The following is a 24380-nucleotide window of genomic DNA, read 5'->3' as shown; positions in this document are numbered from 1 at the left end:
GCAGTAAACAAAGCCATTGAGTTAAAGCATTGGGGGCTATCCTGAACTCCAGAGGCAGAGAATTAACACTGGTCCTGCACCCCAGAGAGACACACAAGACTGAATCCCCTTCCTGCCTTGTAACACAAAGACATCTCTTGGGGATATAAGGAACATAGAGAGACTTCATCTTTATCTGTCAGTTTAGGAGACAAAGGAACCAAGCAATTTGATCTCTGTGATGGATCCTGGCCAGGAAAAGCTGAAAAGGAGACTGGGTTAGAAAAATTATCTAGAACAAAGACTGTATCTTGCTGTATTAAGTTGTAGTCTGTTAGATGCCTGTTTTTACTTTATTTGCTTGTAACCATTTCTACCTTTATCCCTTTTGCTTGGTATCTCTTAACCTATGTCCTTTTGTTAATCAACTTGTTTTATTTTTACTGTAAACCTACTCAGTGTTGTATTTGAAAGGAAGGGTTTGTTTACCCCAGTCAAGCTAATAAGCTGTAATGTACTGACTTTCTAAAAGAGCAGCAAACTGAATATCTTCTGTGAATGTACAGTGATAGATGCTGTGCATTGCAGAGAAATATTTCTGAGGAGCTTGGGGGCTGGAATTCACTGATGGTTACCTGCTGGATAAAGTTTGGGCTGGGAGAGCCTTGAGGAGTATGCTGGTGAGGAAGACAGACTGGTGTGTCAGGGAGATGACACAGTTTAACCTCCAGCTAAGCTCACTCTTCGGAGGCAGAAAGATGTCTCTTGCTGAGGCTCTGGGTGTCCCCAACAGCATGTTAGATGAGCAAAGCAGAGTACAGCATTTAAAATTCTTAAGTTTAAATTTCTTAACGTTGTAAATTTCTTCTAACAAGAAAACACAGAATTTGAGAGGATTAGGTCAGGGTGGGCCAACTAGCATCCAGCCCATGGCAGTGAAAAGGTTGGACCACTCTGAATTAGGTAATGGTTGAGATCTCCCAAAATACGTGCATTCTTTTGCATGCTGCTGACTCCAATTTGCCCAGGTATCTAGGTATGTATGTACACAAAACAGGGTTGATGTAAATGCTGGAGTTTGTGTGTGTGGCAGCTGAGTGAGTGTAAAAAGTGAGAGCACACCTTTGGGTGCACACTTTTGGAAATCTGACCCTGTGATGAGCATACAAATTTACTCAGTCCTTCCTACCAGAGATCCTGTGCTACTTTTTTTTTGTTCCGTGCTTTGTCTATGAAGATGTTCAAATGTAATAATTCAAACTGACAGCCATTGTGCTTGCTTCACACACATGTGAATACAATGTGGGAGCAGCAGGTGGTGTTTGATTAGATTTTTTTGAATATAAAGATAGTTTAGTCTTGTTGCACTGATTATTCAATTAAGAGTGAAGAACTCTTGTCTTTTGAGCTGCTTGTCACATCCAAAGGCAGCCAGTAATAATTAGCTTTATAGCTATGCTTTTCATTAATACTGTTATTCTGTATTTGTTTTAAAGATCTCTTTCTGGGCAGGTACCCACACAATTTTCTAGTTTCTGAATGTTGACAACAGCAGGCACATAATTTATATTCTGTGATGTGTTGAAACAGCCTCCGAAAAAAGAAGTAGATTTTAAAACAGATTCCACACTTTGAATATGCTAAATTATGGTTCTCCGTTGTGGTAATGTGCTTCTCTATCAGGTGCTGAAAGACTTGTTTTTTCCTTCCCAGCCTTCGTCTCCGTTTTTCTGTCTTTTCCAAGTCTTGGAGTACAGGTCCCATCCCCAGCACTCATTACAAGTGCGGTTCCACAGGTTTTTCCCTCATGCTCAGAAGCAGAGGTTTCCTGAGCAGCTCTGTCTGAGTCTCCTTTCTTCAGAAATGTTTAGCATTTGTCTTTCACTAGAGAGACCAGTCCTTTGGGGAGCATGTGTAGGAAGGCTGGAATGCCCCTAGCTTAATGGTAGCTCTCCAGCCACTTCAGCAGTTGTATAGGGCTCAGGTGGCAGCATCCAAAGGCTCCCATTGCTACAGCTGGTCCCATGTACTGCCAGACCCCACCCCCTCTCATCACCTATATCGTTATTTTAGGGTCTTCTCAGCAGGTGCTTTGTGTGTCAGATATCGCAAATACACACACCATCTGTGGGGACTATTGTTTCAACTTTATGAATTTTATCTGTATGTTTGAGCCGGATCTTGAAATCATGGATACTTCAAAGACTGCAATACTGGGATGGGCCAGACAACATGGGCCTGTAGAATATTCATAGACCTTTGTGTCAATATGTATTATATGTATTTGTGTGTTCCTGGCTCACTGGGTGGATTTCATGGGGAATATGGAATCACTAGGTAAGTCATTAGTGCAAAATCCTAATACTGGTTATGCAATCCAGCCTTGACACTTTACTCCCTGGGGAAAGGAGTATTGACTAGTTTTACCTGTTTCAGGAGGCTTGGGAACAAAGGCTTTTGAGGTATAAAGGCTGAGTTTAAACAGACTCAGAGGGCTCTCATTTTGATCCAACAAACTGACATCAATGTTTAACCAAGGATCCAAACCCTGCTATGGTCTCCATAGGACTGATGGTGGTCCTCTGGTAAGCTTAAATATGCATTTAGACCGGTTATGACTATTATTATTTGTACTATACTAGCACCTGTTGTTTGTATATGTTTTCTGTGTAAGAATTTTGTTCTTAAATCAATGTACCTTGCTTTTTGAAAGCTGTCTAGTTACTGGTAAACCACTGGAAGTGCTCCTAGAGAAAAAAAGAGTGAAATGGCAGGTACTGAGCTAGGTCAGATCTGCTGGGATAGTCACAATAAATTGCAAGGTGGGGGTGGGAGGCTGCAGCCTAAACCCTGGTCAGGAGGGAAAGAGGACTTGGCTCCATGGCCACAGAAAGGTGATGGCAAGAGGCCTGAGACTTAAGGTGCATCCTTTGAGTAGACCATGGTGGGAGTCAGAGGTGCAGTTACCCCGAAACTATGACTCTCTGCGGTTTGCCATTTTCCCTGGCTTAGGTCATTTTTTGTGCGGTTTCTGTTCTAGTATTATGACAGCTGGCAAGACTGAGATCACTCAGCAAGTAGGTAATATTGGTTATATGGAATCCCCACAAACTGCCTTGGTGACCAGGCTCCTGTTGGCCTGTTGTTCAAGGGAAGTCCGTGTGAGCTGTGCCCTTTCATTTCTCCACTTCAGCACCCCCCTATCTTTGTCCTTTGCTTTGCCTGAAAGCTTTCCCTCAGAATTTCTACCTGTGATAAGGTATTAAAACCCCAGACTGGGCAACACAGGGTTAACAAGCTAATGTACGCTTGGGTGGCCCTACCCTGTCACATTTGCGAGAAGAGCTTAAAAATGAGACCCCCAGCTCATTTGATGGCAGACCAGGGAGGAGAACAAACCTTCAGTCCTTAGATCCTGGAGAGAGGGCTGTCTGAAGGCAGGTGCTCCTCAGATGACTGTTGCCTGAAAGCCCATCCCTGAAGGAAGGGAGGGCCCAATGCTGACTCACATTGAGAGGGAACTGTTCCTCTCTATTTCACTTGTGAGCTTAGCTTAGGGCCACAGTCCGACGAGTGCCCTATGAAGGAAGAGAGTCTTAACCCAGCTTTGGGATGATTCATTTGTGTTAATTCCCCTTTTTGTTCTGTTCATTGACAGTCTGTCCTTTCTGGGATTATCTGGGGCTAAGGCTTTTAGGACTAGAACCAGAGTCGGAAACCACCTGGACATCACAAAGCAGTGGCCTGGGTGAGAGCTGAAACCCTACCCAGAGTCTAGGGAGTGCCTTGGGCAAGGAACTTTGGCACTAACCAACACTCAACCACAAGTGACTTACAACTTCAACAACTGTGAGGCCCAACTGGACTCCTCAGAGGATAAAATTATGCTCAGCAATCTCATTGAGGCATTCAAGGGCATTAGTTATTTACAACTTCCAGTCTTCTGAAGTTCAATCATGTGGAATTGGTGAGACTGAAGCAGCTCAAAGTAGTCCCAAACTCTCTCATGCCATTGTGTGAGGGAAAAGAAGGCTTAAAGGGGGGCAGTGTATCCTAAAAAAGTGGACAAGAGTGTCTGGTTAAGGGGACACAGCCAAAATCACCCTGAGAATATGCTCATTCAGTACATCTCCACATCGATTCCTGACCAAGGAGGTTTTTTGCAGGAATTAAAGCTACTCCCACGCCCAGGTGCTGAGGGAAGAAGTTAGTGGGAAGGAGTCTCACAATAATACACCTCCGTGAACCAGTTTCACTGACTCTGTCCCATTATCTGTATATTAAAGGTAATTTACCAAAGGGCATACTGGGAATGAAACTTCTTGTGCCTTTGTGCAGACAATGGTTTGGCCCAGTCACATGTATAATTCACTCAATTTGACAGTCATAGGTGCCATGTAACAATAGGCAAAAATATACAGTAAAACTTGCCCACACTCTTTGTTTTGTCTGAAATCCTTTTCTTTTTCAGTCATTAAATTGGTAAAACATAAAAGAGTAAGCCCTCTATAGCATGAATTATTCTGCTACATGGTGAAAACTTCCAAAAGGATATACTTGAGGGAACAAAGGAAATTATATGTACAACAATGTCTCTCATACTTTTTGAAAATACCCTCCCTATATATCTCTAGCAGCTCCAGCTTCCCTCCCCCTATTCAGGCTACAGGACACAGGGCCCCTCTCCCTGCCTCTAAACACAAGAAGCTCCCAGCTGGGTGGACCCAGTCAGCCCCTGGGAAATTGCAAAGGAGTCGCTGGTGGTAGCTTGTGATCAGCTACAGTTCCATCTTTGAGGTCGGCAACACTGAGAAGCAGCCTGACTGAAGTGCAGAGGGCTGTGGGTTGCAGGGGGAGGGCAATAGATAGAGACAGGAATCCTGGAGAGAAGACTGGGGGCAGGGTCTCAGGGTGGGGGTTGTGGGAACATTGCATTTGGCTGGGCAAAGAGGCTGGGACTGGGAACTAGGGGTCAATATGATTCCACTTGGTGAAATTTCTGGTTTTCTAGTTTACTTTATAATTTTCTAGGTTTCTAAAACAAACTATGTTAAAATAATATTAAGTTTGCAAAGTAAAGAACGCAAAACTTAGGAAATGTCAGAATTAATATTGTCCGTGCAAATGTAATTTGACCCCTTTGTGCGTGTGCATTATCATACAGCATGATCAGACTATTTTTCCACAGGACCCCTGCTTTATTCACAGGATGGAGCTGGACTGGGGATGAACTGGGGTGGTGTGAAAAAGGTGGTTGTAGTCTGGAGGATCCTACCGCATTTGTTGCAGAGGCTGGAAGGTGGTAGCTGAATGGGGCAAGGGACTATAGGAAAAGATGACATGGTCTCAAGGTTAAGGCAGTTGAATGCTGCTCTGGATAATTGGTTTTATCCCTGCCTCTGGCACAGGTTGCCTGTGTGATGTTTGGCAAGTCACTTAACCTATATTCTTCAGAGGTGGTCACAAACTGCGCTTCCTATTTTATGGGTGACCCTGGGGCTGAGCACTGACAGCTGCAACTGAAGCCCCTGGGAGCTCTGCTTTGTACATAGTATAAAGTGTTATATAACGCTACGGATTCTGAAAAATAAGGCCGTCATGGGCTCAAATTGAGTATCCAAAGTTAGTGGAAACTTTTGACCTAAATTTCTCCATGAGTCAGTTTCTCATCTGGAAAATGGGAAGAATTATACCGCTTTATTTCACAGGGCTGTTGTGAAAATAAATTAATTGATGTTTGTGAAAATACCACTATAATGTGTGTCTTAGGCCAACCCTCAGCCTGGGCTTGGCTGTAGTCTATTTGAGTGTCTTGCCCCGGCTCCTCTAAGGGAGCCCCCTCTCCTGCACATTCTCTCTGTTCTCAAGAGGAATTCAGCTCACTCTTGTGGTCCTTTCTGAGTCCAATTACTTCCAGGTCCTGGCAGTGTACCCTGGGTTCCACCAGAGGTCACTGGCTGGGAGCAGCCCCACCTGTATCAGGCTTGTAGTGTCAGTCCCCAAAACAGGAAAGGCTAGCCACCGCCTCAGGCTGGGCTCCCCTCACTACTTAAGCTCACTGGCGGCCCCTAGCAGCCGCTCTTCCTGGGCAGACTTCTCCCCCCACTTCTCTGTGGCGAGTTTAACCTTTTTAAGCTCCCCTTTTCCAGGTGGATCATATTCTGCAGGTGCACCTAATTGCCAGTGCCTGAGTGTAGGAATGCTCGTTGGCCTTTTCTATCAGTTGGATGCGGGTATGTCCCATCACTGTGAGCACCACAGTAAAGCCCTGAAGGAAAATAGTAACTGTAGATTCAGAGCAGTTTTTGAATAATAAATAAGGCAGGGACACCCCTAAAGGCTGATGATAAAATTGACTGTGGAATAACTACTTATTCGATGAACATCATCCATTCTGAATGAGGCAGGGGTCCTGTTGAAAAAATAGTATGTGATTGTGTAATTAGATGTATCATAATAGATATGCATAAGGGGGCTGAAATAACGTTGCATAGTCAACCTTAATATTTTGGCATTTTCTCTTTAACAATTTATCTAGTATCTGGCCTAAATTGGGGCTTAGGTAAGGGCCAGTTGGCTGGGACTAAACTCAGATGTGATTGAGGTTATGCTTGTGGGCTGGGAGAAGCAACCAGAAGAAATGGCTCCCTTGATTGGGGAGTGTGCTTATAGTTTGTGTCTTGGGTGTGATGAATCTGCTGAAGAGTCCTTTTGAGGACTGCTGCCTCATTTGAAACCATGGCAGATGAAGTCAGGTGATGAGCTTGAGCTAACAATCCCTGGCTTAAACAGGAGACTACAGGTGGCAGGTGTTTTCAATGAAATGTCTTTGACTCTGAGGGTATGTCTTCGTTACCACATTAAAGCACTACTGCTGTATAGTCATGGCACCAGCGCTGGAAGAGAGCTCTCCCAGTGCTCTAAAAAAACTACCCCCAGAAGGGAAGTAACTACCAGCACTGGGAGCGCGACTCCCAGCACTGGTGCACTCTCTACACTGCCACTTTACAGCGCTGAAATTTGTATCACTCGGGGTGTTTTTTCACACTCCTAAACGAGAGTGTTTCAGCACTCTAAAGTGGCTGTGTAGACAAGGCCTGAAACACACTGCTTCCACCTTTGTTCTGGCAGATCAAGAGTTTAACCATTAGGGTATGCTGCATGGCTCAACTGTTCTTCCAAGCTTTCCAGAGGAAGTGGATTAAGGCTCGGGAAGGGATGGAACTTGCACACCCTGTTAAGTTTAGTGACTGAGGAAGAGTTGTTCTATTGGGTATAAATGATAACTTCTGTATTTGCTTTTATAATGTGGTTGACATTTTCTGAGTTGGGGATTTAGCCACATAGTTCAATTGCAATAGATAGTTGTGTGGCTACGTCCTCTAGTCGGCTGTGAAAATTTCAACGTGTGTTGTACCTAGAGCTTAGGAGGGAAACATTCTGCATGTCAGTCACAAAAAGAAATAGTGTTTTGAGATCCTTGCATGGAAGAGAGTATTTAAGTGCAAAATATTGTATATCTGTGTGGGTTTTTTTAATTTTATTTTTTGTGATTTTTATCTCTGGAGAATATACGTTATGTGTATGATCAGAAGGAAAAGCATAAAAAGTGAGAGTCTAACTTTTATTTTCTAGATCTTTAGAAAGATAAGGTGATTTAAAAAAAAGAGGGAGACGATTAATATGTGATACTTAACCCCTTGTGGCTTAGTTTAATTAAAAAGTCTGGCGTATTACTAGGATCATAAGATGACTGCATTTATCAGCAATATTCCAAGCAACAGTAGACTGAGACTGATGATTTGTCATGAGTCACCTGGCCCCATGCAACGCTCAAGGCCCAGTTTTGGCACTCAATTATATTATCATAAATAATGCATGCAGCTTTCATAATGAAGGTTACCTATCAGGTTATTTCTTTATGCTTCTCTTTAGAATTATGGTTTATAGTTTGTGTTACTGCTGACAGAATATATTTAAAAAGTAACATCATTGAGAGTAAAAGGTGATTTGAAATCATTCTGCAACTGGAATTTGTGTGAAACTTGTAGAAGTACTGTGTATAGAAAAAAAGGATACTTACAGGTGTTTTCTACATCCATTAGTGAAGAGATGTAGGAGGTGATGACTTCTATTTGTAAGCAGATTATGGAAAATATAGCTAAATGATTAAAACCATGAAATGACATAACACTTTGAAAATAAACCTGTGACAAAACAATCTGGAAAGTTATTTGTTCACTAACATTGGAAATAATATTGTTTTACAAAACATATTACAATGGAAAACAATCTTTTTAATACAAAGAAAAGGAGTACTTGTGGCATCTTAGAGACTCACCAGTTTATTTGAGCATGAGCTTTCGTGAGCTACAGCTCACTTCCTCGGATGCGTCCGATGAAGCTGTAGCTCACAAAAGCTTATGCTCAAATAAATTGGTGAGTCTCTAAGGTGCCACAAGTACTCCTTTTCTTTTTGCGAATACAGACTAACATGGCTGCTACTCTGAAACCAATCTTTTTAATAATAGCATTCAACTGTTTTTCCTTTTCTTTCTCTCCTTGGCCATATGTCACCTTTATTTACAGTGACACAAAGTGCTGTAGTTAGAGCTATTGGATAAATTGACATGTATTTATTCTCATTTCTCATGGTTTCGTTCATCTTTAGACTTTAGTTCTTGATGTTCAGTTCAGAATGGTAGTCAGGTTCACCCATCTGTTCCAAAAGAGATCCTTGGATGCATGAAACTGCCCCCTTTTCTTCCTTCTATTGCTTGAGATACACACATGCGCGCGCACATGTGAGCATGTGCACAAATATTTACATTGTGCTAAACTATTAAAACTTGGGAGGGAGAAGAAATCCCCATAAATACATTAATTTTTAGTTAAGGCTGCTGAGTGATGTAAAGCTTAATGATTAATCATTAATGATCTGGATGATGGGATGGATTGCACCCTCAGGAAGTATGCGGATGACACTAAGCCCAGGGGAGAGGTAGATACTCTGAAGGGTAGGGATAGGATCCAGAGTGACCTAGGCAAATTGAAGGTTTGGGCCAAAATAAATCTGATGAGGGTCAACAAGGACAAGTGCAGAGTCCTGCACGTAGGACGGAAGAATCCCATGCACTGCTACAGGCTGGGGACCAACTGGCTAAGCAGCAGTTCTGCAGAAAAGGACCTGGAGATTACAGTGGATGAGAAGCAGGATATGAGTCAACAGTGTGCCCTTGTTGCCAAGAAGGCTAACGGCATATTGGGCTGCATTAGTAGGAGCACTGCCAGCAGATCGAGGGAAGTGATTATTCTCCTCTATTTGTCACTGGTGAGGCCACATCTGGAGCATTGTGTCCAGTTTTGGGCCCCCCACTGCAGTGGTCCTTCTCGAAGTTATTGCAGATTAGCAAAGGAAGGTGCCCTACCATGGAGGAAGAAACAAAGCTGCCATCCCTCAAAACTTTCAGGAGAGGATTGCAGAGCACCTCCATGGAAGTTTCATCGCGTTCTCTCAGGACAACACAAGGGACATCCCTGTGTTCATAAACAAACTGCTCCGCATGACCACCTCCCCACCTGACTCTACGGGGGAATGAAAAGCAGATGATAACTGTACCTCTCTTTGTTGTATAGCTACATCTTCTAATACTAGTAAATTAATGAAGAGTTGATAGCTGTGTGCATCATTGAAGTGGGAAATATATTTACACACTGACCTGAGGTTCCTTCCACTGTGTTGGTCTCACCCATGCTCGACTGCCAGGGCTGACTTGGTCTGCAGTGGAATCTCAAACAGGTCCTGGAGTCAGTCTGTGTTCTAGGTGGTTGAAACAGTGGTTGAAGTCAGACATAGGGTCAGGATGAGGCCAAGGGCAGTGTTGAAATCGGGGTCTGAGGGCAGGCCATGGCTGAGAACTGGGGTCAGTGTCTGTGGATAAGCCCCAACTCAGGATCACAGAGTAAGGAGGCAGGCCAAAGGTTGAAGCCAGTTAGAGAGTCAATCCTAGGGACTGGAGGTCAGGAGACATGCAGGGTTGGAGTGCGTCAGTAACAGGGCGGGAGCAGGGTCAGTGAAGGGCACAGACAAGATTGAAGCAGGCTAGAACAAGGCTCAGGCAAGCCTGGGGGCAGGCACAGGAACCGGATCAAGAGCAGGCTGGAAGCCTAGGGAATCTGTAAGATTGAGGTAGCAGGTGGATTCTTGGCCAAGTAATGCTAATGCACAGAATAACTTGCAGCTCTGGCAGGGTCAGTGAAATGCCTGTGGGTCATCTGATCCATGCCCTGCTCAGAGAGAGGTTGCTGCAGCACGCCAGAGGGCTCTGCTTACAGGATAAATCGGTACAGCTCAGTTGATGTAGCATACCTCAGTGACAATGAGTCACTGCAGACTCTGATGGAGGGGTGAGTCTTGGCACCTGTTGAGGTTCTGGGGATGGGTGACTGAGTGAGCGGCCCTGCTCTGCCTGTGGATTTGCCTCGCACCTGGTTTGCAGCATAGCTGGACACCCCCGGTAGCATGTCCCCCATCCTCCTCCTCCTACTCGCCCTCTCCTTCTTCCTCCTTCTAGCTGTCCGTGGCAGTGGTCTGTGTCTTAGGCTCTTCAGAGGTATATGTGTGGCGGGGAGGTGGGGACGGTGTCTTTGCCAAGACTCTTTGTAAGAGCTGCCTGTCTTTGGCTCAGCACCAGATTGAATGTTGGCCTCCTTGGCCTTCTGGTATGTCTATCTCAGTTCTTTCATTTCATGCGGCATTGCTACTGATCCTTGTCATACCCCTTCTGCATCCCCCGTGCAATCTGCTTGTAGATGTCCACATTTCTACGGTTGGTCCGTAGCTGTGCCTGCACAGCCTCATCTCCCCACGGGCCCAGGAGATCCAATATCTCTTGTCTTCTCTAGGCCACAGTATGTCTGGAGCACATAGCTGGCATGATAAGCTGGGCAGTTGCACACAACAATGGAGAGCTGCTAGGTGTGCTTGCCAAGCTGGGCAATCAGGAAAAGGCATTTCAGAAATTTGAATTGACCTTAGTGTGCTGACCATGACTCTATGCCATTCGGGGAGGTCGCCATAATATGGCACTTACATGGGTGAGAGATGAACTTAAGTATAGACACATGCACAAATAGGTTGATGCAAGATGGCTTAGGTTGACCTAACTTTGTAGTGTAGACCAGGCCTGAATGATGCATGCGTCCTGTTGAAAAAATAGTAGTGTGATCATGTAACTAAAAACTGTATCATAATGCATATGTACAAGGGAGCTGAATTAAGATTTCACAGGCAACTTAAGTGTCATTTTTAAAGATGGACACCACATTAGCCTTTTTCCAGTCATCCGGGACCTCCCCCGATTGCCATGAGTTTTCAAAGATAATGGCTAATGGCTCTGCAATCACATCCGCCAACTCCTTTAGCATCCTCGGATACAGTGCATCCGGTCCAATGGACTTGTGCTCGTCCAGCTTTTCTAAATAGTCTTGAACCACTTCTTTCTCCACAGAGGGCTGGTTCCCATACTGTGCTGCCCAGTGCAGTAGTCTGGTAGTTAACCTTCTTTGTGAAGACAGAGGCAAAAAAAGCATTGAGTAGATTAGCTTTTTCCACATCCTCTGTCACTAGGTTGCCTCCCCCATTCAGCAAGGGGCCCACACTTTCCTTGACCACCTTCTTGTTGCTAAAATACCTGAAGAAACCTTTCTTGTTACTCTTAACATCCCTTGCTAGCTGCAAATCCAAGTGTGATTTGGCCTTCCTGATTTCACTCCTTCAGTTTTGTACTCCTCCCTGGTCATTTGTCCAATCTTCCACTCCATCCCTTCCCCCAAAACCCCACCACTCCCCCTTTTCCGGCCCCCACTCCACTGCTGCCCTGCCTCTTCCCACCCCTGCTCCACCCCCATCTCGCCTCTTCCCACCCAGTTCCACCCCTCCCGAGTGTGCCACATCGTCGCTCCTCCCCCCTCCCTCCCAGCCTCATGCATGCCACGAAACAGCTGATTGCAGCAGATATGAGGCACAGGGAGGGAAGGGGAGGCACTGATCTGCAGGGCCCGCTGGCAGGCAGGAGGTGCTGTGGGGATGGCGGGGGAGATGATGGGGAGCATATTTTCCCCATTGGTGGTTCCGGAGGACCCACGGAGTCGGGCGCCAATGCCTAGAATACTCAAGGCGCTGACTGAAGAGATATCTAAGCCACGAACAATTATCTTCGAACAGTCATGGAATACAGTGAGATTCCAGAGGACTGGAAATGGACAAATATAGTGCCAATCTATAAAAAGGGGAGTAAGGACAACCCAGGGAATTACAGACCAGTCAGTTTAATTTCAATACCCAGAAAGATAATGGAGCAAATAATTAAGCAATCAATTTGCAAACACTTAGAAGATAATAAAGTGATAACTAACAGTCAGCATGGATTTGTCAAGAACAAATTGTGTCAAACCAACCTAATAGCTTTCTCTGGTAGGGTAACAACCCATGTGGATGGGGGGGAAGTGGTAGCTGTGGTATATCTTGACTTTAGTAAGGCTTTTGATACTGTCTCGCATGACCCTTCTCATAAACAAACTGGGGAAATACAGCCTAGAATCTGATGGAGCTACTGTAAGGTGGGTGCATAACTGGTTGGAAAACTGTTCCCAAAGAGTAGTTATCAGTCGTTCACAGTCAAGCTGTAAGGGCATATCAAGTGGGCTCCTGCAGGATGAGTTCTGGGTCCAGTTCTGTTCAGTTTCTTCATCAGTGATTTAGATAATGGCATAGACAGTACACTTATAAAGTTTGCGGATGATACCAAGCTGGGAGGAGTTGCAAGTGCTTTGGTGGATAGGATTAAAATTCAAAATGATCGGACAAATTGGAGAAATGGTCTGAAGTTTATAGGATGAAATTCAGTAAGGACAAATGCAAAGTACTCCATTTAGGAAGGGACAATCAGTTACACACAAACAAAATGGAAAATGACTGCCTGGGAAGGAGCACTGTGGAAAGGGATCTGGGGGTCATAGTGGACCACAAGCTAAATATGAGTCAACAGTGTAACACTGTTGCAAAAAAAGCAAACATTCTGGGATGTATTAGCATGAGTGTTGTAAGTAAGATGCAAGAAGAAATTCTTCTGTTCTACTCCGCACTGATTAGGTCTCAACTGGAGTATTGTGTGCAGTTCTGGGTGCCACATTTCAGAAAAGATGTGAACAAATTGGAAAAGTCTAGAGAGCACAACAAAAATGATGAAAGGTTTAGAAAACATGACCTATGAGAGAAGATTGAAAAAATTTGTTTGTTTAGTCTGGAGAAGAGAAGACTGAGAGGGGATATAACAGTTTTCAAGTACATAAAAGGTTGTTACAAGAAGGAAGGAGAAAAATTGTTCTCCTTCACCTCTGAGGTTAGGACAAGAAGCAATGGGCTTAAATTGCAGCAAGGATGGTTTAGGTTGGACATCAGGAAAAAATTCCTAACTCTCAGGGTGGTTAAGCACTGGAATAAATTGCCTAGGAAGGTTGTGGAATCTCCATCATTGGAGATTTTTTAGAGTAGGTGTCAAGGCTGATTCCCCACTCTGGCACTTTTGAGTGCGGAAGGTGGGAGCTTAAAGGGATTCTAAAAATTAATACTGCCCACTCCAGGCTAGTATTAAACTCCAAAGGTCACGGCTTGTCTCTGACCTTGAATGGGTAGATGCTCCCACCACTCAAGTGCAACCTCTCCCCCCCTTTTGAGAACCCAGGAAGGAGCACTTGGGAATTCCTTCCTGTGGGGTACCCTCAAGCTTTTTCACCCCCCACTCTCCCACCCCCCCGCCGGGGAAGAGCTGAGAAAGAAAACAAAGTAAATCAGCAGTTGCCACCAGCTAATTAAACAACATATGCACAAACCTCTTAGGACACACACAAAAACCCCCAGTCCTGTTCTTAAAGAAGTTAAATTTTATTAAAAACAAAAAGAAAGAAAATACATTTGGAACTTAGGCTATTGCTAGAATTAAAAAGAGCAAATATAATAATTAAGCAGCAAGAATGGTTCTCTTGCGGTCCAGCTTACAAGCAAAAGAAAAGCATTTGGAGGTTAGCACAGAGGAGTCCACAAGCCAATAAAAAATAAAGGAAATAACCCTAATCATGTCCTTCCTACACATTCCCTGATTTACTTGCATATCTGGGGTTCTAAGAAGTAGTTCTAGGTATGATCTGATGATTTTCCATACCTGGTTTAAAGCTTCTTATAACATTGCTGGTATGTGTCTCCTCTCTCCGGAGAACAACAGACAGACCAACCAAGGGAAAGATTTTTTTTCCAATTTTAAAAAGTTCTAGCCCTCCCATTGGCTCTTTTGGTCAGGTGCTCACTCACTTTCCTTTGCCTATGCATGCAGTCAGACTTTTTAACCCTTTAACCCTTTTAACCTAACAGGTAAAGCAAGTAGAGAACAGCTACCCAGAGGGATTCTATAGCTAACTGACTGGCTGGGTCTCCACAAAAGAGAGCTACCCCCCCTTTCATTTATCACAGCAGGTTAGACAAACACTCGTCAGGAATGTTCTAGATAATACTTAGTCCTGCCATGAGTGCAAGGGACTGGACTAGAAGACCTCTCGAGTTCCCTTCCAGTCCTACGATTGTATGAGTCTGTGATTACCAGAACTCATGATTCTGATTCTGCAAAGTACTAAGATAAAATGCTGTAAACTGGGGGCGTTCAACATCCCAGAGATTTAGGCCTCAGATACAGTACTATTGTAATGGTCTTAGCCGTGAAGGTATTCTTTACATTTACCTTTTCTTGGCGACTTGTACTCAAGTTCTCATTTTAACTTTCCCATATTACACAGAGGAGATATATAGATATACTTATGAAACCAGTTGTTTTAGATAACCTTTTCTCGTGAATCTTGTAGAACAGTGACACAGAAGAAGTAGATTGTTATTTTACTGGGTTGTGCTTTATTTTGAAATATTTCATTTCTTGGTGGTGATAGTCTGAACACACTGACTTGTCATGAGTCCCCTAGAGACATGTGATTTCGAAGTGTAATCCTGTTCAAGGGCTGTGGCCACAATGAGAATGGAGGAGGCTATGGTTATCTAATGTTATTCAGGTACTACATGGAGACTGCTTAATTGTAATTAGTAATAAATAAAGGATTTTTTTAACAGTTTGGATCTAAGCTTCTGTTTAATTTGAAATAAAGATTTATTTTTTCCAATTGTATATAACTTGTCATTATTGTAGATATATCAACATGGTATTGTGAATAGATTACGTGGGTTGGACAGAGTGCTAGAGACATAACTGCAGTCTACTGCACTTGGAGCAAGATGGGCTAGACCTAATCGATCTCTTCCATCTCTAATTTCTGTGATATTACTGTGATTGATTTTCATTATTACCACTGACTGAATCATAAAAATGGTAAGAAACAGAGTATTACTCTTGTGTTCTCTCAAGTAATTAATTTCATTGCTGGAGAATGCTATCTATTGTATAATACCATAGCACATTGTTTCAGTAGACATATTCCCTGTGGAGTATTGAATGATGAAAGTGTCTAGGTGCTTGCTTAATTGTACATGAGCATTTCTCAACTGTCAGTTCTGCTGGGGCTTGTTGAGCTATTAATTTGGAATGAAGTAACACAGGAGGAAAACATGTTATCTGATGATATAAAAACACCCATTTGTCAGAAACTAAATGAATCTGCTTTGAAAACACATCTGTTGTGAGGAGATGGAATAAAATGGTTTATTAGCCATGTCTTGACTCTGACAACCCCTGTTGGAAAAGATACAATGAAGCTCTCAATCGGTCACAAGTCACCAAGTAAATTCTGGTAAGATTTTTGAGTCAGTACAATAAAAAAAGTTCTTATTTTATATTTTACAGGTTATATTATATCCAACATCCAATAGCTCAAAGTCGCCTGAGTTGCATAAAATGATAGTCCCCAAAAACAGCCAGGACTCTGACTTGAAGATTAAACTGGCAGTGAGGATGGATAAACCACCCCATATGAAGCATTGTGGGTGAGTATGGAATTTTTGAATTCCTCTGCATGTTATTTAGTTCCAATATTATGTTCACATTTTTCCACTTGTAACTATAAGACAAAGTTGAGAAGCAGCACTGAAATGCACAACAGTTGCTGTAATATGGGAAGGTACCATGTGCTGGCTTTATAAATAATTTGTACCTTGGACTAACATTTAATTCAAAGGATTCACTGGGATGTAAAGACAAATTGTAAGAACGAATTCTAAGATGTCAGAGTGAAAAGTGCAATGCCATTTACAAAAAGCAGTTCTTGAATGTTAGGCTTAGAGTTAATAATGATTTTTAAAATACTTGATATCTAGGTGGCACACAATTTCCATTAAAATAAAATAAATTTTGTATGTGAATGTGGTGCTATTTATAACACAAAAAGTTTGTCCTCTCATGTTCAATATTTCGGTTCAAGGGTATTTGCAGTATAGTACCAATTTAGGAACATTTTCCTGTTTTTATATCTTGCATTAGAGCTATGTGTAATGGATTATAAAAAAAATATGAAAACACATGGCCAGCATCCCCCATCCCAACTGCAAAAATAATAATGTTTCCTGCAAAAGGAAAAGGCTTCAATTACAAGTGTTACAAAGTGTTCGGCAGGCATATTTTTTATCCTTCTACACAATGCAAACAAAAGGCAGAAGGTTTCCAGAAAAAGAACACCATTCTAGATTCTAATTGTTACTGTATAAATTAGCATTGAGTATGCTATTAAATTCTTCTGAAATACTTCCTATTGTCTCTATTTTGCTTATTTCAGACAGGGCTGGTGTCGTCGCCTATTATTAAGGATTCCCCAGACTTCCTATTATATAACACAGTTTTCAGTTCCTTTTGACTTTGCTAAACTTTAACCGTATGGCCTGAAATTTTCCATGACCCGTGTCTGCCTCAGGATGGTTTTTTTGTGAAAATGTCAGCCCAAATGGTTCTGTTGTTTCAAAGAATGAGACTTGGGATTGGTAGGGCAAGGAGACTGGGACTGGTTGTTCAAGGGGATCGAGCTCAGGAGCCTGGGGCATTAGGGGAGAGATGCATTGGGTGAGGAGCTGGGAAGGGGGAACTGGGACTGGCTGGGCAAGGAGAGTATGATGGGATGAGAAGTCTGAGAATTGGAAACTGAGACTGGGTAGTCAAGGAGAATAGGACAGGGATAAGAAGCCAGGAATAGGAAGTTGGGGACAGGTTGGAGGGGACAGGGCAGAAGGGGTAAAGCTTCAGGGGGAGGGAAGGCAAAGGGACAGGCAGAAGTGAGTCTGTGCAGACTAGAAGACATTTCCATTCAGAACCTGTAATAGAACCCATGATTCCTGAGTTTCAATATTCTTCTGTTCTCAGAAAATATCTGTGAAACCAACTGGCAAAGTGTGTTTCCATCTCCCTTTAATGCTTCAGCTACAGGATGATGATCTACTATTGAGATCAGTTACTCCATTAGCTCACATGGCTGGAGTCTGTGTGGTGGTCCAGATCTGCTGCTGTGGGTGTCAATATGATGCCACATGATGGAATTTCTTGGGGGGATTTCAGGGTTTTGGTTTTTTTTAATAATTAGGGCATTATTAAAAAAAACATGTTAAAAGTAGGGATGTAAAACCAGTTAATCGGTAAGCATTAGGCTTCCCTGTTAACTGACATTAACCGTTAACCCCCAGCTGCACCAGCCAGCCCATGGCTGTGCCACGCCAAACCCGGCCATGTCGGCCGGACCTCAGCCCCTGGCTACACCACTCTGGCCCCGGCCGTGCAGCGCCAATTTCTGGCTATGCTGGCCAGACCCCAGATCCTGGCTCCACTGGCCAGATTCCAGCCGTGCCCCACTAGCTGGCCAACTGACCCCAGCCCAAGCCCCTGCCTCGCCAGCCAGAGCAACCCCAGCCCCTCTCCCTTTAATCAGTTAACTGTTTAAATGATAGAATTTTAATAGTTTAAACGGTTAACTTTTTAAACTATATTTACATCCCTAGTTAAAAGAACATTAATAAGTTGGCAAATTCAAGCACTCAAGCAACTCTAATTTATTCCCTTCATGTGGATGCAATGTGATACACTGGATGGACCTCCTCTGGGGAAGGATTAGGTCTGTGTAGTAAAGAAGGGTGACATCTTAGGACCTCTGCCTTTGTTGACAAAGTTGGAAAGTGTTTCGTGACTCAGGCTGGAGGTTGCTGAAGTAGAAAGGACGTTGTCATAGTTAAGGAACTTGAATACTGTGCTGGCAAATTAGATTCTAACCCTGCCTCTTCCAAAGAGTTCCTGTGTGATTCTGGGCAAGTCACTTAAACCAGACTTTTCACATGTGGTCATTAATTTTGTGTTCCTGTTTCTCTGGGTGTCTGAACTGAGAAATCTGGGTCTGATCTGCAGAAGTGCTGAGGACTTACAATTGCAACTGAAATCTGTGGGAACAGTGTTTTGAACATAGGAGGTGCTAAATACTACGGAGTACTCTGAAACGTCAGGTCCTGCGCGTTCAAATAGGGCATTACAAGTTAATGGATACTTTTGACCTTAATCTCTCTGTGCTTCAGTCCCCACTCTGTAAAATGAAAAAAACAAGACCTCTTCATCTCACAGGGATATTGTGAAGATAAATTCATTGATGTTTGTGAAGCACCACATACTATTATTAGGAATACCATAGAATAGTAATTAATTTAATAATTCTGTTTTCTGAGCAGGTTTGACGGGTGTGCAGTAAATAAGGTCTAGAGCCATACATGGAACAGTGAGGAGAAAACCAAATATTGAATAGCTGCTTATTAAGTGATCAGTATCCATCCTCGGCACTGAATCAGAGAAGGGTCGGTAGGAAAACATATATGATTGTGTAATTAAAGACTGTTATCAGAAGGCATATGCACAAAGATAGTGCTATTATAAGGTGGGTGCATAACTGGTTGGAAAATCATTCCTAGGGAGTAGTTATCAGTGGTTCACAGTCACGCTGGAAGGGCATAACGAGTGAGGTTCCACAGGGATTGGTTCTGGGTCTGGTTCTGTTCAATATTTTCATCAATGATTTAGATAATGGCATAGAGAGTATACTTATAAAGTTTGTGGACGATACCAAGCTGGAAGGGGTTGCAAGTGCTTTGGAAGTTAGGATTAAAATTCAAAATGATCTGGACAAACTGGTCTGGAGAAATGGTCTGAAGTAAATAGGATGAAATTCAATAAGGACAAATGCAAAATACTCCACTTAGGAAGGAATAATCAGTTGCACGCGTACAAAATGGGAAATGACTGTCTGGGAAGGAGCACTGCAGAAAGGAATCTGGGGGTCATAGTGGATCACAAGCTAAATATGAGTCAACAGTGTATCGCTGTTGCAAAAAAAGCAAACATCATTGTGGGATGTATTAGCAGGAGTATTGTAAGCAAGACACGAGAAGTAATTCTCACACTCCATGCTGATTAGGTCTCAACTGGAGTACTGTGTCCAGTTCTGGGCGCCACATTTCAGGAAAGATGTGGACAAATTGGAGAAAGTCCAGAGAAGAGCAACAAAAATGATGAAAGGTCTAGAAAACATGACCTATGAAAGAAGATTGAAAACACTGGATTTGTTTAGTCTGGAGAAGAGAAGACTGAGGGTATGTCTACACTATGAAATTAGGTCGATTTTATAGAAGTCAATTTTTAGAAATCGATTTTATACAGTCAATTGTGTATGTCCCCACTAAGCGCATTAAGTCGGCGGAGTGCATCCTCACTACCATGGCTAGCGTAGACTCACCAAGGAGTGTGCTGTGGGAAACTTTCCCGCAGTCTCCGCTGCCCACTGGAATTCTGGGTTAAGCTCCCAATGCCTGATGGGGCAAAAACATTGTCTTGGGTGGTTCTGGGTACATTTAGTCAGTCTCCCCTGCCTCCTCCCTTCCTCCCTCCGTGAAAGCAACGGCAGACAATCATTTCGCACCTTTTTTCCTGGGTTACCCAGGCAGACACCATAGCACGGCAAGCATGAAGCCCGCTCAGCTCACCGCTGCTGTTGCGAGCATTGTAAACACCTTGTACGTTATACTGCAGTATGTGCAGAACCTGGCTAAGAGACGGCAGCACAAGGACGATTGTGAGGAGGATGTGGACACAGACGTTCCTGAAAGCATGGGATGTGGCAACTGGGACATCATGGCAGCAGTGGGGCTGGTTGATAAAGTGGAACGCCGATTCTGGGCCCAGCAAACAAGCACAGACTGGTGGGACCGCATAGTCTTTCAGGTATGGGATGATTCCCAGTGGTTGCGAAACTTTCACATACGTAAGGCCACTTTCCTGGAACTCTGTGAGTTGCTTTCCCCTTCCCTGAAGTGTAGGAATACCAAGATGAGAGCTGCCCTGACAGTTGAGAAGCAAGTGGCCATAGCCCTGTGGAAGCTTGCAACACCTGACTGCTACCAGTCAGTCGGGAATCAATTTGGAGTTGGCAAATCTACTGTGGGGACTGCAGTGATTCAAGTAGCCAATGCAATCACTGACGTTCTGCTATCAAGGGTAGTGACTCTGGGAAATGTGCAGGTCATAGTGGATAGCTTTGCTGCAATGGGTTTCCATTACAGTGGGGTGATAGGCGGAACCACCTTCCCAACCAGTACATAAACCGCAAAGTGTACTTTTCAATGGTGCTGCAAGCACTTGTAGATCACAAGGGATGTTTCACCGACATCAACGTGGCATGGCCAGGAAAGGTGCATGACGCTCACATCTTTAGAAACTCCGGGCTGTTTGAGCAACTGCAAGAAGGGATTTACTTCCCAGACCATAAAATTACTGTTGGGGATGTTGAAATGCCAATAGTTATCCTTGGACCCACCCTACCACTTGCTCCCATGGCTCATGAAGTCATACACAAGCAGCCTGCACAGTAATAAGGAGCAGTTCAACTACAGGCTGAGCAAGTGCAGAATGGCAGTAGAATGTGTCTTTGGACGTTTAAAAGCTCACTGGCGCTGTTTGCTGACTAGGTTAGACCTCGGCGCAACCCAATGTTCCCATTGTTATTGCTGCTTGCTGTGTGCTCCACAATATCTGTGAGAGTAAGGGGGAGACATTTATGGCAGGGTGGGAGGTTGAGGCAAATTGCCTGGCTGCCAATTTTGAACAGCCAGACACCAGGGCAATTAGAAGAGCCCAGGTAGGCACGCTATGCATCAGAGAGGCTTTGAAAACCAATTTTATGACTGACCAGGCTACGGTGTTACAGTTGTGTGTGTTTTTCCTTGATGCAAACCTGCCCCCTTTGTTGATTTTTATTCCCTATAAGCCAACCACCCTCCCCCCTTCAATCACAGCTGGCAAAGGAAATAAAGTCACTATTGTTTTGAAACCATGCATTCTTTTTTTATTAATTTAAAAAAAGGGGAGATAACTGATAAGGTAGCCCGGGTGGGGAGGGGGAGGAGGGAAGGACAAAGCCACATTGCTTATTGTAGCCACACGACAAATCAAAACTGTTTTGAATGCCAGCCTTCTGTTGCTTGGGCCATCCTCTGGAGTGGAGTGGCTGGGTGCCCGGAGCCTCCCCCCGCCCCCGTGTTCTTGGGCCTCTGGGTGAGGAGGATATGGAACTTGGGGAGGATGGCAGGTGGTTGTACAGTGGATGCAGTGGCGATCTGTGCTCTTGCTGGCTTTCCTGCCGCTTTATCAGACACCTGAACATGTCCGTTTGCTCCCCCATTAGCCTCAGCATTGCATCCTGCCTCTTCTCATCGCACTCACTTAATGCTTTCCTGGACTCTGCCACTGAATGCCTCCATGCATTCAGCTGTGCCCTATCAATGCAGGAGGACTGCATGAGCTCGGAAAACATGTCATCGCGAATGCGTTTTTTTCACCTTCTAATCTGCGATAACCTCAGGGACGGAGATGATAGGGGGAGCATAGAAACATTTGCACCTGCACAGGGGATAAAAAGGGAGCGTAAAATTTAAGATGATACATTTCCGAGAACAAATGGGAGACTCTTTCACAGTGAATCAAGCAATTCACAGTGGACAGCACATGTGCTTTAGGTACAAGGTCGCATTTTACCTTTTATATTGAGCGCCTGCCGGTATGGTGACACATCACACATGGCTGGGCAACAGAATTTGGTTTCCAGGCAGCCAAGGCAATTCACAGTGGACAGCACATGTGCTTTAGGTACAAGGTCGCATTTTACCTTTTATATTGAGCGCCTGCCGGTATGGTGACACATCACACATGGCTGGGCAACAGAATTTGGTTTCCAGGCAGCCAAGGTAAGCCAAAGGGTACGCAGGTTTGGCTTCTAACGCCTTCATAACATGTGGGAATGTTTTCAAATTGCAGCACCGTCCTTTCTCATAGCAAGCAATGACGGTTGGGTTTGCCATTTAAAAGGAGCGGCTGCGGTTTTTGGGTGGATGTGCAGCGCACATCTCCCCCCACTCCTCTGCGTGGCTATTTGGGATGATCCCTTCACCCTCCCTCTGCTGCATGGCTTTTCTCAGGGATGATCCCTTTTAGCCGAGTGCAAACAGCCTAGCATGAACGGTGTCCTTTCACTGTTCCCTTACAAAAATTCCCCTATTTCAACCAGGTGACCATGAATGATATCACTCTCCTGAGGCTAACACAGGAAGACATAGCCCTAATGTTGCTTGAATGCAACCAAAACCCAGGGCTATTCGCTGCCATGCTTTGTGCTGCAATGATTCCAGACTACTTGCTACTGGCTTGGCGTGGTAAAGTGTCCTACCACGGAGGATGAAATAAGGCAGCCCTCCCCAGAAACCTCCTGCAAAGGCTTTCAAAGTACCTCCAGGAGAGCTTCATGGAGATGTCCCTGGAGGATTCCCACTCCATCCCCAGACACGTTAACAGACTTTTCCAATAGCTGTACTGGCTGCGAATGCATCCCAATTCTTCAGGGCAAATCAAACATTACACTACAGGGGTTAAAAGCAATTGTGTTTAGTTACAAATGTGCACTCATCAGAGGTGCCTTCTCTGCCTTCAGGGTCGGGGATCCCGCCTTGGGAGGGTATTGGCTTCAGGGTGATGAAGAGGTCCTGGCTGCCTGGGAGAACAGATTCACCACTTGCCTGCTGTGCATTCTCCTCCTCCTCATCCACAAAATCCTCCTCCATGTTGTGTGAGACTCCTGCCTTGCAGGTGTCCACGGACAGCGGTGGGGTAGTGGTAGGATCCCACCCTAGAATGCCATGCAGCTGACCATAGAAGCAACACGTATGGGACTCTGACCCAGAGCCACCGTTTACCTCCTTTGTCTTTTGGTAGGCTTGCCTGAGCTCCTTGACTTTCATGTGGGACTGCTGTGTGTCCATCGTAGTCTCTGTCCATCATGCCCTGTGCGATCTTGGCATATATAGTAGCATTTCTTCTTTTTGATCGGCGTTCTGCCTGCACAGATTCCTCTCCCCATACAGCAATCAGATCCAGTGTCTCTCGTTCGCTCCATGCTGGAGCTCGTTTGCAATTCTAGGGGGACTGCATGATCACCTGTGCCGCTGAGCTGGCCACACTGACCAAACAGGGAATGAAATTCAAAAGTTCCTGGGGCTTTTCCTGTGTATCTGGCTAGTGCATCAGAGTTGAGAGTGCTGTCCAGAGCGGTCACATTGGAGCACTCTGGGATAGCTCCCGGAGGCCAATAACATTGATATGCATCCACACTACCCCAAATTCGACCCAGCAAGGTCGATTTTAGCGCTACTCCCCTCACTGAGGAGGAGTACAGAAGTCAATTTTAAGAGCCCTTTTGGTCAATGGAACAGGGTTGCTTGTGTAGACGCATTCATTATAAAATCGACCTAACGTGGCTAAATTCAACCTAACCCTGTAGTGTAGACCAGGGCTAACAGGGGACATAACACTTTTCAAGTACATAAAAGGTTTTTACAAGGAGGAGGGAGAAAAATTGTTCTTCTTAACCTGTGAGGATAGGACAAGAAGCAATGGGGTTAAATTGCAGCAAGGGCGATGTAGGTTGGACATTAGGAAAAACTTCCTAACTGTCAGAGTGGTTAAGCACTGGAATAAATTGCCTTGGGAGGTGGTGGGATTTTTAAGAGAAAGTTGGACAAACACCGATCAAGGATGGTCTAGGTAATACTTAGTGCTGCCTTGAGTGCAGAGGACTGGACTAGATGACCTCTCGAGGTCACTTCCAGTTCTATGATTCTATGAAAGGGGCCAAATTAAGGTTCCACAGGCAACCTCAACTCTGGCATTTCCTAACTTTTGGGTGCTTGACTTTACAACTTTAATGAGGTTCTCTTAACATAGTTTTCTTGTTTGTAGTATAAAGTAAGAATGAGAACTGGAGATGGAAAATCAGTTTATTTTCTTGCA

The 24380-nt window shown here is 44.2% G+C and overlaps 2 protein-coding genes across 16 annotated transcripts in view; both read left to right on the top strand.

The window, feature by feature from the left end:
* The window catches only part of CADPS2 (calcium dependent secretion activator 2), a 560752-nt gene that overhangs the window by 294775 nt on the left and 241597 nt on the right, over nucleotides 1–24380 (top strand). For all 15 annotated transcript variants that reach the window (XM_048836201.2, XM_048836202.2, XM_048836197.2 and 12 more), the window contains one exon: nucleotides 15879–16018. In XM_048836201.2, coding sequence (XP_048692158.1) covers nucleotides 15879–16018 — 140 coding nt within the window. The remainder of the gene's footprint in view (nucleotides 1–15878; nucleotides 16019–24380) is intronic.
* LOC125630373 (uncharacterized) lies at nucleotides 18153–20979 on the top strand. The gene is made up of 2 exons (XM_048836209.2): nucleotides 18153–19639; nucleotides 20076–20979. The coding sequence occupies exons 1-2, from the start codon at nucleotides 19454–19456 to the stop codon at nucleotides 20643–20645; spliced, it is 756 nt and encodes a 251-aa protein (XP_048692166.1). The 5' UTR covers nucleotides 18153–19453; the 3' UTR covers nucleotides 20646–20979.

The sequence above is a fragment of the Caretta caretta genome, chromosome 1 (assembly GCF_965140235.1).
Source record: "Caretta caretta isolate rCarCar2 chromosome 1, rCarCar1.hap1, whole genome shotgun sequence".
Taxonomy (NCBI): domain Eukaryota; kingdom Metazoa; phylum Chordata; order Testudines; family Cheloniidae; genus Caretta; species Caretta caretta.
The sequence above is the reverse complement of the archived record's forward strand: the minus strand, read 5'-3'. Positions and strand labels throughout refer to the sequence as shown.

Coding starts and splice junctions, on each gene's coding strand:
- LOC125630373 (XM_048836209.2), top strand. CDS start 19,454: ATGCTGATTAGGTCTCAACTGGAGTACTGTGTCCAGTTCTGGGCGCCA. Junction 19,640..20,075: donor TGGAGAAGAGAAGACTGAGG/GTATGTCTACAC, acceptor GTTATACTGCAG/TATGTGCAGAACCTGGCTAA.